Raw genomic sequence first — 14,982 nt, 5'->3', positions numbered from 1 at the left:
TCTAAAAATGTCCCGTTTGGATTTGGGTCTCTGTTTTGCAATGGAAAAGATAATAAGAAGAGTAAGAAATGATTTTGTGTGTTTCTATTACTAATTACTATAGCTCATTATTCTCATAATTAACTTAATGAAATACATCACGGTGTGTTCTAAACACAATTTTTAATGAGTTTTTGAACTTTTTTCCGTGTCATTCATTAGAAGGAAAGAATTGTGTTCGGGATATCAATGGAGGTTGGGTATTGTAGTGTCTGATGTGACCATTTTAAATTATAAGTTTAAGATTTAGTAATACCACTATTTATTGTTTCCTGCACCCCAAAGAAAATCATAAGCTAAAAGGATGGGTTAGTGTAATTTTGTGACCCAGGTAAGAAAACCTAGGGTCGAATCAAATGAGTCGAAATAAGACCCTTTTTTTTTTCTTCAGCCCAAGATTGCCACTTGGCCTAGTTAAAATTTAAAAACCGCCATATCATTAATAGTTTAGGCACTTTTCCGAAATTAAAACAGTAAAACTGAGTAAATTTGAATAAAAAGATATTTTCAGCCAAAATAGAACATCTTGGGCCAAACTATAATTTCAAAAAGGGTAAAAAAGAGGGTTGTACGAAGGTGGTCGTGTTTGAGAACAAAAACCATGACTTAATTGTTAGTATTTGCTTTAGCTTTGCTGCTACTTTTTTTTTTTTCCTTTAGAAAACCTTTGAAGTTCACCGACGTACATTTACTTTTTCGCATAGAATTTACCTACTATATTTATTATTTAAAAAACACAAAATAAAAAGGTATGATATACATATACTCGTCCAGCCCCAAAAAATATAGAGCTACCCGCAACCAAATGCCCTGTACTAGAATACAGTCGCTAGTATTAAGTTAGCGTAGAAAAAAGAAACTAAATAACTATGCTACAATCTGGTTAAGAAGTGCCAAGCTAAATTGCACTTGAATCCCAAATCCCAAATCGGCCTTCTGAATCAACAACTAAACTAATGATGACCTGTGAAGCTACTTATTACCAAATCGGCCTTCTCTCCTGGTCCGTGGCCGCCTATATGATTTTGTTTGTCCAACTGACCTTCCAGAACTGACTGCTGGATCATTCCGGCTAACAATTTTTATGGGGTGGGCCTCTGTGTTGAAGACCCACTCATCTAGTGGAATGATTGAAGAGGGTGAGAAAAGAAGGTAGAGATATTTAAGAGTCTCCGCAAGGAAAAAGCTTTGCATCATATTGTCTTGCACACCGGTATTAACCTGGGACAAACACCAACAACACGTTAACAATAGATGTCCAAAACATCTCGAGAATCAGGTTACACGTACGGGAGGATGTCAAAGAATACACTTGTTTTTCATCCGTTATATAAGGGCTCGTTTGGTTATCCCGGTATAAATTTTGTGATTAAACCCGGTATAAATTTTGTGATTAAAACTTATCCCGTGTTGGTTGGAGGTATTAGCTAAACCTGATATTCTTGTTATACCAAAATCTTGGTATAACTCACATCCTTTTCCCATATAGAAGGTGGGATAAGTTATCAAGGTTATAGTCCCGGTTCTAATCCCAGGATTATGGGATATATCCTGGTTTTGAACCAAACAGCCCCTAAGGGTAATGTCCTGGATCACTCCACCCATTGCCTTAAAGTTTTGGGTTGGATGCTCAGATTCTTTCACATGAATTAATCTTTAACAAAATCACCAACTAGAGTTAGGAGTCTGAGTTTGTACTTACATCTTTAAGTCCAACATATCCAGACTCTATTCTCGAGTTCTTTTCAAATGCTTGAAATATGTTCCAACCCCACTCTTGGTATGTCTTGTTTCCAGTTAAACGCCAGAGGTAAAACAGAGACTCAACCGTTTCTGGCCTTAGTATGTTCCACGATGTGCCCACGGTCATATCCTGAAAAACAATCACAAATACTTCATCAGCATAAGCAAACAACTATAACAAATATGTACCAATAAAATAATTGGTAAAATCAACCTGCCCATCATCATTAAAGAAATAGTTTTCTCCTGCCAATTTTGAAGGTGTTGACTGGTAGAAGTTATAGCAAGTCCAAGCAAGCTGCAAGAAGAGGTCAATATATCCAGTAAAATAGCAATACTCAAGCTTCCTGTCTAACGAGCAATAACAGAAGTAGTCAATATGAAATAGATTATGCCCACTGATCCTCTGTGCCTTCTTTCCCTTTTATCTGAAAGAGAAAGTTAGAAGGTCGAACGATAAAATCTGGACTGTAGCCAACATTCAAGACCTACATGTTATTTCATAGGTTATTTCATGGCATAGGTTGCTTCATGCTTCACCCTGTAACCCCACCAAATAAATAAAAGCAAACCAAGCAATCATCTGGAGTAGGCAGAACAATGTCCAATGTAACCTAAACAACCTCATGCTCAAAGTTGATGCAAAACTTCTCCATCAGAGACAGGTGGTCAAATAAGAACTTAAGTCAAACCATAGTTTAGTGCTCTACAAGTTCAAATTTACCTCTTCTGCGAGTGATAAGAACTTCTGAGACTCGTCAGGACCATAACCAGACGACCCTAAAGCTAACATTCCTGGAGCGAAGCATGCAAGTTCATCCATCTGTATAGAATTCAATAAAGGGTAGATTAAACAGGATATAAGAATAACACACATCACCACAACTCCCAGCTACCAATTTGATCCTTATACATCACCTTGTCATTTAAAGAACTTCCGATCTTCTCACCAATATAAGCAAAAGATGATGGGGTAGTCCTCCGCACCAAGCTTAAAAGGCCTTTCATTGATGTCTCCCACATTTTTCTGTTTGGGAAATTAAATTGAATAACTGTAGGTAATACATTTAAGATTGCAAGAATTTGCAAAAGAACATCATACACATTTAAAATCTCAGGAAAGAAATATGCATTGACATACTTTGACCTGGTCCACATTTCTGATCCTTTTGCTTCTAACTAAGCAATTATTACACAAAGATTTCAAACAATAACCAATTTCATCTTCCTGCACTTCAGAGCAGTAAAGTATAAGGAGCTCGCTTTGCATTTCTCAAAGGAAAGACACTGCCCATAAACCCCCAGTTCTTTGGTCTTGAAATTAGTTTCTGCAGAACTGAGCTTACAGCTGCTAATCAAGATAGTCCATAAGGACTTCCTGCACTAAATTTTGATCGTTCTGACTAATCTAGTTTGACTAGCAAAAATGTTAGAAAACAAAGTTTTTGAAACTTAGGATTGCTGTATCTGAATATTTAGAGACATGTTAAAGTGATGCTTGGAAGATGTAACAAGAGTGCAAGAATGCAACACACAAAGAGTACTATAGTTACATGTTAATCAAGATTTTAAGTTTTGCATTTTTAGGAAAAAATGATGGACTAGATAATAATGCTTTCATTAAAGCTCCCCATGCAGCTCAGGTTTGATATTATGTATTTATCAGAATGATATAAAAAATAGCAGTAAATTTCTTTTTTTTTAATGAAAAAAGTAGCAGTAAATTTAATCTCCATTACTTCGATATTTATATGTACATCGAATGACATAATAATAGCAACAGCTCTAATTATTCAGGTCTACTTTTATGTATTTAGATTACATCAACTCCTCAGCAAGTTGTCATTGTTTCTCCTTAAGGGTCCTTTTTCCTTTCATGTTCTGTCTAAATTCATGTGTTTCCTCTGCTTGGGTTTCTTGGTAATGCTCTACACATGTAAACATTTAACAATATTTCTTTGTGTTAGGCCGTGATGCATGACAAAGACTTGAATTCAGGTCCGACAAAGTATTCTAGCATTAGTTTATACACTTTACAGTAACGGATCCATCAGAACTGCAATCCATCATGTCAAATACAGGAAACCACTTGAAGTTTTTAATAGGAAAAATGAAAAGTAAAAACAATAAAGAAAATTTCAACTTAAGCTTCTTACCTGTAGTGTCCCACAGCAGCTGTTTTGTTTCCTTGTATCCAGACCTTGAGTAAATATTCATAAAAGCTGAAACGACATAGTTTTACTATCTAAATGTACAAAAGAAACAAAGGAAAACTAAATGCCAGTGAACAGACAGATATGGTGATACCAGTCTTCTTCAGGTTCACATTATCAGATCTGTCATATGGAGAAAGATAAATGAACGCTACCTGTCCCCCATGGCCCCAAATGTTATAGTGGAGTATGACGTTGTCCCTCTCTCGGGATTAATGTGTATTGGAAGCAAACCATCAACTGGAAAAGTTCTATTAAGTTCTACGATAACACTCTCCACCTGAAATAGGAACATATGCCATTCGGTCACTAGCAGAACATCGTTTCAAGTATGCCATTCGGTCACTAGCAGAACATCATTTCAAGTATGTGTAGCTTAATCAATTGTCTACCATGCCAATTTTGGAATTGTAGTTTTATTAACTAGTAGCTATCAAAAGAAGTTATATTTTTAGAGAAATTCTATTGGCACATACCTTCTGTTGATACTTTGAGTCTCCTGTCCTTTGCGAAAGAGCAATAAATTCAAGCTGCTCAGAGGCAGAATCTGCCAGGATACTATTACCCTGAGAGCAGGGAGCACAATAATTTCACCAAATGTACACTAGAACTACAGCGATGTAATTACATATATGTGTTCAATGTGTTCGTGCATAGAAAATTTAAGCATTATATATCACATGCCATGAGACAGAAATATTCAGATTTCAAAAGATAGTCATCCGTGTGCAAAAAAGGATTCTGTCCAAGTGTTTAAGAGGAAAAGAACAAGTAAAAAACCATATATCCCAGTGGCTGCACAGCAGCCTCACGGCCCTGCAGCTCCCTAATATGCCCAAAAGAAAAGAAATAAAAAGCAAAGAAGAGAGTTGGATTCCCACAGGAGAAAATTTCAGAAAAAGGACATCATCACAAGATGGCTGGCTGCACAAACAAGTTGAGAGTATGTGGGACAGTTTCCTAGAGAACTGCAATTGCTAAGTTGCAACAGACATGTTTCTCCCAGCAAGCTGGAGTCAGTTGGGAGAACGCCTGGAGGAGATGCGAGAAAGAGAGAAAACAAGGATTGGATCATAAGATCCTTTAAGTATATTATAAGAAAATTAGAGCATTTAATAACGTACGATTCTTCATTCATGCAGTTCCCCTTTTAGATGCTCCTCTCCTAATGATGCAAGATAAAGCGTCAAATGACTCGTCAAATAAAATTTAGAATAATGCCTTATATCCTTTTCAGCATGAGATACATGAGTAATACTACAGCGGAAATCAACTTGAATTTGGTAGAGTTCAAAATTACCCCTGTCCACCCAGGATTATGCGGATTTCCATGTGACAAGTTGATAATGTTGTAAGGGATGCCAGATGGTGTATTCCATGCAGGCAACAGTCTGTCAGCAATATCTTTAGCCTTATCAAGGAAAAGCTTATCACCAGAGAGATCATACGCACTAAGAAGTCCACCAACAACTCTGTTGTTGAATTACATAAAGAATCATTGAAACCAAAAAACATAGAAACAAATCGTCAAAGCTGATAAAAGGTATCAGGAATCCAAGTAAACTCATTACAAAAGCATATTAAACCTTATAAAGAAACCTTATGGTTGTCTCAAAAACACTGGCATCATAATTCTTGTTGAAATCCAATGAGCTTGCAACCCACCTGCCATCAATAACTTGTTAGCCACAAGCAAAGAACTCCTAACTGAAGCACGAAAATATATAAAGTTACAAATGTCTATCACTTGGCAATATTGTTTCACAGAGAATAGAAAGTACACCTAATACATAACCCTAAAACCCAGAAGTAAAAGGGATATAATGAAATTGACACTTCAATTACTTTGGAAAGTCAAGATGTCACAGAGAATAGAAAGTACACCTAATACATAACCCTAAAACCCAGAAGTAAAAGGGATATAATGAAATTGACACTTCAATTATTTTGGAAAGTCAAGATGCCAGACATCAAATCCACAATCCAAGGAAACACAGAACTCTAAGCAGTCTCTCACTGGGTGAGGACTTTGGGGACTCTGGCTGTTGAGGAGGAGGCAGTTAGGAGAACTGCATACTTTAATCAGAGAGATGACAACAAGTATAAAATGTTTTACCAACTCAAGATGCATTTTAACATTATCGCATACACCAATTACTTGATTCTGGTGATTCCCGGTCATATTTAAATAATTTTTAACAATTCATTTTCTTCTTTACAACAAAACTAGGACCATAAGTAATATTGCCAAAGACAACCATGGGTATTATTATGTGCAGAGGAGAGATCACCGTCAAATAAGATAAAGTAGAAGATAATGTATCCACATATACAAAGCTGGTTTTCACATAAATAAAGCTCCCAATCTAGAAAGAAAGAGAAAAGGTACAATCAAGAGCAATCACAAAATTTTAAGTTATAATACAACTAATTCCTGAATTAGAATAAGAAAGATAATTCGGGGCTTTTAGGGGCAAAAAAATAATGAACTCACTCTCTAGCTCTCTGAAACTGCTCATCCAGGCCCATGATATATAGTGTGTCAAGAGAATCTATTAATGTGGCCCCAAGACCACCAAAACTGTCAACACCCTTCTTTGTTTGTGGCTGGCATTACAAAGGTTTATCACAACAATCAAATCACTGCAGGCACATGTCCAATAGAGGATATAGTATAAAGTTCCACAAGCACATAGCAGAAACAGTTCGAAAAGTATCACAAATTTTCATTTCCTTTCTGATTGTCATAAAATTATAGTCATCACAAAAAAGGTCATTGAGAACTAATACCAATTCCATATAGATTCTATCTAGGAATATTTTGCTAAAACGTATAAGCTTCTGGGTAAATTTGTTCTTAAATCACGTGTTCAGTCAAAGAAAGAAAAAGAAATAGGGAAGTGGAGAGTCGAATAAATCGTATATGAAGCTAGTAATTCCATCAAGAATAAGATTTGTTCAACATAAAGCTATTATACTCGGAAGCAAAGCCTAAATACCATAATCATAAACAAACTTCCACAAGTTTTTACCTCACAGACAGACTTTTTAAGAAGAACAAGAAATATCACGTGCAACAAAATACTTATTACAGTGCTTATTTACTTTCTCCGTAAATGATTGTTTAATCTTGTAGAAGATGTAGATTAGGTAGTTGACATCTTGAGATCTTTGTAACTAGCACATGACTATCTTTTTGTTTCTTTTTTCTTTTGGGGTCCTGTAACTTTGTTTGTGCTAAGGACTATTTTTTGTTAATAAAATACCTGTTACCCTGCTCAAATAAAAACTTTCCACAGAGAAGTTATTGAAAATGCAGAAGATTGAAGTTTTCACTTTTGATTGCACTAATGCTCCTCTCTCAAAGCTTTAACATAGAAAGAGCTTAAAAGATGATAGCATTATCTTCATTACCAGGATACTCAAAATTCTTGATAAACTTCTTGAGAATCTAATTGTATGAATAATCTTCCCAAATCTCGACAACTCCTAGTGTTCTAAACCGTACTTCGACATGAAAGGATTCTTGGGATGAAAAATAATAATATATAACTTCTTCATGTTTACTTAAAGAGTGGAAATAAGGGTAAATGAGATACTACAAAGTAAAAAGCTATGATTTTTCCATTAGATCAATAGCAAAAGGACAGAATTAAAATTAAAAGGTAAAAGAAAAGGCAAAGGTTTCTAGCTAGAAGTTAGTCACTTTGGAATGGCCATAATTTCACCAATAGTGTCAAGTGAGAGTACTTGAAACAAAAATATAAAGTGGGAGTATTAATTAATTGAGACTTCACCCTTTCACATATTTAAATTTTGAGGTAAATCCTTTTTATCTTAGAAACCCTTGAGTACAAGATATTATGTTGTACAAAGGAAAGAACTAACTACATAAGATCAATACCTATGTAGGTATACCTTTATTCTTCAACTTGTAGCCAAATAAACCTAAAACATACACCAACAAGGATGAAATTACATTTCAGAATGTAAATAATTGTACGACTGGGATGAAGCTCTTGATCCAACATCTTCCCGACAAATATTAGGGATGACGAAAATATGAAGACTTGCATTTAAATGATCAGCTTAAAGATAAGGCATACAAATTGTTCACAATCACTCCAAGTAGAGAAAGAAATTATAAGAAATCAATCAACAGGGTAAAGCATTTAATGGCCAACTGAAATGCCTCCACCAAAGATCTGACTGCTAAGTGACTAAACATAATGGCACAAAGGAGACTTATTAGTAGCAACAACCAGACCTGAAGTTCATCGTGGCCCCAGGCATATTTTTCATATGAACTCCAGGCGTGAAGCATAGCATCTTTCACTTTTTCTCTTCGCTGAGCATCAATGGGGTCTTCAGCGAAATCCTTTTTCTTCAGCACATCACCACCAGTGCGACTAAAATTCACCTTTTCACCCGATACACCTCGACCATTCTTCAACTCTTCCAGCTACAGTGCAAACAAGACCATAAATGGAAACAAAGCGAACAATTAAATCATGATGAAGAAAACAGAACGAAATATTTAAAACCCCAAGAATTTTGAAAGCGATCAGAATAAACAATAGAAAACTAGATGGACTTTGCCCAAACAAGTGATGTTCGTTATATGTTCTTTTACAAAAAAGACCTAGCAAGCCCTAACAATAACATCAATTGCAGCAGCCTAAACCTGCCAGAACACAGATGGGGCCCATCTATTCCTTCCACCTCCCCCCACCCCCACCCCCACCCCCACATCCACCACCACTGTTGCCAAACCTATATCCCGCACCACCACTATCTTCATCATTGCTGTCCTCAAATACCTCTCCCCCATAGGCATAAGTATTTTTACTACAACATAAAAGATGGTTGAACCGAATTGCAAGAATTGTAACTTTATCAGCTTTTCAATTCTAAACAGTGAAACAATCTTTTTCATTCAGTTGGAAGGAGGAGAAAGGGCTACTTACCAGCAAAATTATAAGAAGCTCTAGTATAAAGATTTTCCCCACAAGCCAAGATTTACAGAAGAGGTGAAAATTAAACATACCAGTTCAGATTTTGAAAAGAAAAGCAGAAACTGCTTACCAGATTTTGCAACCGTATCACTTCTTCATGCAACTTAGAGATCTCTTCCTGCAAAATCACAAGTTCATTGACAAATTGCAAGACAAACTGAATTCAAAATTTCAAAAATGTCGAAATAACAAATGCATCTAAGAAACAACTAGCTTGCTTATGAAGTATATATATAAATAAACTTCTACATCACAAGAAGATCCCATGAAACAGAAGAAAAATATTCTATATAAACTGAAGGGCAATAAGCATCAAACATCACTAGAACTTTGGTACTACTAGCTAGAAAACCAAATATCCCAGGGTGCTTGCAACCAATAAATAGAAAGCATTAGAGTATTAGGATTGGACAAGGGCTGTACTAGGTTTCATGACCCCTAGAAAGTCTTCTTGTTGCATCTCTATTTTCAACGTGGGTCTAGTATAGTAGAATTCCAAGTTCTGGCCGTAAAGACCTGGGCACGAATCCCAGTAGCCACACTTCTTCAGAAGTTCTGAATTAGTTTGGGACTAAGGCGTAGTTGTTTTTGTTGCTCCTTGGTAAACAATTTATCCTTATCAAGGGTGCTATTACCACCGTAAACCAACTTAAGTTTCAATTATCAATAAGAACCTCAAAAATATTGTCCTGCAGCAACTAGAAGATCTCTGAAATGAATGCCTCTATAAATCAGTCTACATAATCAAAAATCAAATCTCACTGAGAACTCCTTAATCCCCATGCACAGTGTTGCTGTTGATAGTTAACTCTTTGATAGGAGAAGACACTTGCTAAATATATTTTGTAAGGTCTACTTCAACTCATTCTATACACGACCTACGACACCAACACAGATGATAAATCCAGTAAGAAAATGAACTACCTTGAATCTTCCAAAATATAGTCTATCAATTTAATGAAGACTCTACTAATACAGATACAACATACAAGCCTGGTACGTCAAATGGGGCTCTCAATTCTACAATTGGAACACATAGATTCTCCAGGAAAACATAGAGAGTGTTATTGTTGTACAAAAGCAACAAACTTCCTCATAATTAAAACGCAAACTATAAATGGCAGAATCAATTAGTCAAATTACGGGAGTTAAGAGTGATAATTTCAAATAAAAGGGAGTTGATAATGGAGTAGGAAAAAACAAAAAGTACCTGGTGGTCTCGGACTAACGTTTGTCGATCCCAAAAGAAGAATGTACCGAATACGAAAACAATGAAAAGCAATGCGAGACGCTTGGGGCGTTTCAAATAGTAAGATGGATTGATGTACCTCCACCTATTGGTGGACGATCTACTCTTCCCCATTTACTTCTCTTTATGTCTATACTATACAGCTGCGATAAAGAAAGGAGAGGGGCGAAGAAGAACCTTTTGTTAACTTCTATATCGTTTTTGTTTATCAGCGAAATCAAGTGAAAGATCAATCGAGGTCAGGACTGGTACGTTAGACAAAGGGGAAAGGATTTAAAGGATAGTGAAAATTAAATAAGTATAATTATTTAAAACAAGAAACAGTTCAGACCAATAGCCGTTAGGGCGTAGGTTGGAGCTGCAGTGTACTTCGGTTGGAACGAGAACACCCTGCTAAAATAGTTGGTGCTTAATGTTTCTTTAGTTGGTGTTAATTGATGTAGAGCAAGACATACCGTCGTGCTATCTAAGAATACCAAGCCAACGAGTTAGTTTGGAATGAGTAGCCGAGGTCCATCTATAATATTAAGTTACGAGTTCACGTGAATTTAATAATTTTCGCTTAAGTAAATATTTATATTAATAAATCTATCAAATATATAAAAATATTTAGTTTGGATGGTTGGTCTGGTTATTATTACATATTAAATTAAAATTATTGTAGGAATACATAAATTTTAAATCCTAAATCCGTTTTTGCTAGTAGGCATTTTTAGACTAATATTTTTTTTGTTGGTAAAATTAACATTCTATTTAACCAAAAAAGTTCAATACAAAACATGAACTTCTGACCAATTCCTTTACTTTGCTTGACAACTAATTACTCTATTATAACCTATATAAGGTTTTGATGACAACTATAACTTATACACATCCTAATGCCTATATAATCTGCAACATAGACAAAATGGACATTACATTTGACAGATGATATAAGCTAAACGTGTCTATGGAATCCAGTTCAATGCCTCCAAATGCTTCTGTCAGCTGACATATGAGTTGCCTCTGATGTGTATATGGATTGCAATTTCTCTACACATTATATCCGGGGACGAGCTGCCACTCTGAAATTTGATCTTGTTTCTATCTCGCCATATAAGATATACCATCATCCCAAAGACAACTGAGACAATTGGTTGTTATCTTTTCTACCAGTGGCCAGCATTGGTTAATTGGTATCTTTCTTGATGCTAGTGGCACACCAAGATATTTGAATGGCAATGTGCCCTCATTATATCCCAGCTCTTGCAAGATGTTCTCTTTCAGATTTGCAGAAATGCCAGCAAAGTAAATGGAGCTTTTGTCTGCATTTGCCTGTAGTCCCGAGGCCTTTGAGAACTTCATAAAATCCTGTTGAAGCAGCCTAATAGAAGGGAGGTTTGCCCTACAAAACATCAACAAATCATCAGCAAAACAAACATGGATCACTCCCAACTTTTTGCTTCTAGGATGGAAGTGAAACTCCTTGTTCAAAGCCAACTGATCACATGACCATGATAGTAAGATGTATGAAGTGTATTAAAAGTGAGTAGTATTAGATAATTTCTAATTATGTGGATAATCGGGTAATTATTGATTTTAGTGGGAGATTAAAAATTAATTAAAAGTTTGTGGTTAATTATTTAAGTATAATTTTGGATAATCATTAGGGGACAACTCTTCCACGTGGGATTCTAGAATTGTGGCAGCAAATTGCCATCTAATTAGGTGCTTAAGGAGGTGGTGACAAATATTTAAAGACACGGGCACCTTATCTCATTCTTGTTGAAGAATTATATTCAAAGACCTCTCTTTAATTCACAAAAATGGAATGGAAAATGTGATTTGCCTCAGCAAGAAAAGCCATCCAAAATTGAGATCAAATTCACCAAAATGGAGGTGTTCTACATCTACAAATGTAACAGATCTCCAACCAAGAAATCTTCATACAAAATTATACTACGTAATGTTATATCAACGGGATTTTTGCGATTCTAAGGGAGTATGGTGCAATCTTTCTCAAGAATATCATATAAATTTTCTCTAATTTGATCCGCCATTACGTGTTCGTCGCAAAAGACGTGTGTTAGAGGAATTGTCAAGAGAATCGGTCCAGGTATGTTAAGGCTATCCCTTCTTTCTTTTGGCATGATCTATACGACACAAATGAAATGAGCAAATGCACAATTTCCATAAATGACTATATTCATAGAAATACTAGAGATGCTTATGTTCTTGATTCCCCATATTTCATATTATTCTATCATCTATTCATGGGTCTTAGAAAATACGTAAGTTGATAAAATTTATTTCATGATATTACTCAACGGCATAATGGTCTTATGACATTCCAAGAGATTTTATTGACATACTTCTCATGCATTGCATTCATTTATACATGTACATTGACCCATGATCAGATGGCGTTATATACACGTATATATATATATATATATATATATATATGTATATGGGATATATATATATATATATGTATATGGGACATGGAAAAAAGGTTACGGCATTATATACGCACCACCACCTGATCAGCCGATATACGTTGATGATCTGCCCACAGTAGCCGAAATGATATGATGGGATATCCTCATAAGCTTGATGATGTTATGAACGCATATATCTATGCATGGTATGCCATTTATACGCATATGCATGACATTATAAAAATGAAATGATTCACAGAGCTATGCAGACGTACATGTCGAGTCTTTTACTTCATGTTTCTCTCATGTTTATTATTTACTGATTTTCATTCCTTACATACTCGGTACATTATTTTTACTGACGTTCCCTTTTCCTGGAGATGCTGCATTTCATGCCCGCAGGTCTTGATAGACAGGTCGAGAGTCCTCCAAGTAGGCGATCAGCTCAGCGGAAGATGTTGGTGCACTCCATTTTCTCCGGAGTTGCTTTTTTGGTCAGTATGATTTAGATGCGTATTGTTTGGTATGGCGGAGCTCTGTCCCGACCTTTATGATAATTGTGTATTCTTAGAGGCTTGTAGATAGATGTCATGTATATGAAAGATTGTATGGCCTTGTCGGCCTATGTTCAGTGTACGAGTGATCGTTTTGGTCTTATAGGCCAGTATGTCATATGTATAAGTTTATTCCCTCATGTTTTACTCCGGTTCATTTACCTATGATAAAATGATACGAAAGATACGTTATGTTGGTACTCGGTTGAGTAAGGGCACATGGTACCCGTCGCGGCCCATCGGTTTGGGTCGTGACAAAAGTGGTATCAGAGCCAGGTTCTGTCCTAGAGAGTCTACAAGCCGTGTCTAGTAGAGTCTTGTTTATGGGTGTGTTGTGCTCCATACTTATAAGCATGAGACTACAGGGCATTTAGGACTGCCACTCTTTCTTCTTACTCTAGATCATGTGGTAGAGCTCAGTTTTAAGAACTCAATTTCCTAAACTCTATCTTATTCATAATACGACGATGCCTACATCCAGAAAGACAGTTGGTAAGAGATTAAATGTGTCTATGGAAGAGTTGAGTCAGAGGAACTCGATTTATGATGCTTATGATGAGTAAATGTAAGGTCTTCAGCAAAACATGTGAGTATTAAGGCGTGTAAGCTTCTTGATAAGGAGCCTTAAGGCAAGAATATCTATCCATCCATATGGTGAAAAGCAATGAGAGATTCAGAAGATAGATACAAATTTCAACAAGTAAAAGAAGCAAGGTGAAGAAGGGTACGAGGCGCCCAGTTAATGAAGAATATCAGTATTTACAATTCAGGCAGAGGAATATAAGCCTTTTGAGTTACCTTCAATAATAACAGAGGTATGTACAATTGGACACACCTATCTCAATTAAGCCTTATAGGGGCTAACAAAAGTAGTATAAGAGAAGGACGGATATCAGGATCCGGCTGGGGTAAGAGTAACCCAAAATGGTGAATGGATTGTTTGTGTTAGTTGACATTTCCGAAGGATATTACAAATGTGCTAATAGATCTCCTTGTGAGACACCCGGATGTTGCACTCTAGAATAGTACAGCTAGATATAAGTACTACAAAGATAGGTACTGGAAGCCTTAAAGGGATAAATATTATCTTAATATGGCTCCCGTCCCTAGTAGAGTGAGAACGTTAAACAACCCGAAGAGCCACTGAATGGAGCAAAGGGGAGCTAAAAGCAAAAGAATGTCTTGTTCGAGTTTTCAAAATAAAGTGATAGACATAAATATTAACGGGAAATAAGAAGAGAGTTAATAAAGATATGAATAAAGTGATACATGGATGACAACGGTAGATAAAAAAGATGACAGTATTACAGAGTCTATAGTCAAGTGAAGGAAAGGACGAGAGGTGACAGACCTTGAGACAACAAAAGAGTATAGGCCATAAAGTCATATCCTCATTTTGAGAAATAAGTTCGTGACTCCAACGCGACTACCAAAAGGAAAAGTTAGACCCCAGAGTAATAAGAAATCATCCTGGACTGATGAACAAGATAAGCTAAACATGAATTAGGGACTGTGTGATTTGATAATAGTCGGCATTATGAGAATTTCATATTTGCGTCCCGACGATGATAGAATGGACGATAAAAGAATACCCTTTAAAGGTCATTCAGGAAGACGCTTCCTAAAGCAGGCAAGGTGAGCAAAGTTAAGCTTAAGGGACTGTATGTGCCAATTACACTAAGTGTCACCCTCACGAGTAAGAAATTTCGTTATCCTTGGCACAAAAGGATTACCGCGAGGCGAGTAAGG

At 36.1% G+C, this 14,982-nt stretch overlaps 1 protein-coding gene across 1 annotated transcript; it reads right to left on the bottom strand.

The window, feature by feature from the left end:
* Nucleotides 1–726: 726 nt before the first annotated feature.
* LOC104084840 (mannosyl-oligosaccharide 1,2-alpha-mannosidase MNS1-like) lies at nucleotides 727–10,717 on the bottom strand. Its single transcript, XM_009588805.4, has 15 exons — nucleotides 10,591–10,717; nucleotides 10,221–10,402; nucleotides 9,081–9,128; nucleotides 8,263–8,457; nucleotides 6,490–6,602; nucleotides 5,595–5,660; nucleotides 5,296–5,467; nucleotides 4,472–4,561; nucleotides 4,151–4,275; nucleotides 3,939–4,004; nucleotides 2,701–2,809; nucleotides 2,507–2,605; nucleotides 1,997–2,080; nucleotides 1,742–1,912; nucleotides 727–1,260 (listed from the first exon to the last, which is right to left on the bottom strand). The coding sequence occupies exons 2-15, from the start codon at nucleotides 10,371–10,373 to the stop codon at nucleotides 1,012–1,014; spliced, it is 1,740 nt and encodes a 579-aa protein (XP_009587100.1). The 5' UTR covers nucleotides 10,374–10,402; nucleotides 10,591–10,717; the 3' UTR covers nucleotides 727–1,011.
* Nucleotides 10,718–14,982: the final 4,265 nt, after the last annotated feature.

This window comes from Nicotiana tomentosiformis, chromosome 6 (assembly GCF_000390325.3).
Source record: "Nicotiana tomentosiformis chromosome 6, ASM39032v3, whole genome shotgun sequence".
Lineage (NCBI taxonomy): Eukaryota > Viridiplantae > Streptophyta > Magnoliopsida > Solanales > Solanaceae > Nicotiana > Nicotiana tomentosiformis.
The sequence above is the reverse complement of the archived record's forward strand: the minus strand, read 5'-3'. Positions and strand labels throughout refer to the sequence as shown.

Bases quoted from the DNA above. Each gene is read 5' to 3' on its own strand.
- LOC104084840 (XM_009588805.4), bottom strand. From the start codon at position 10,373: ATGGGGAAGAGTAGATCGTCCACCAATAGGTGGAGGTACATCAATCCA. The intron at 4,562-5,295 runs GTAATTTTGAAC...CCCTGCTCTCAG, and splicing joins ATAATCCTGGGTGGACAGGG to GGTAATAGTATCCTGGCAGA. The intron at 4,276-4,471 runs GTATGTGCCAAT...TTCCTATTTCAG, and splicing joins ACTCAAAGTATCAACAGAAG to GTGGAGAGTGTTATCGTAGA.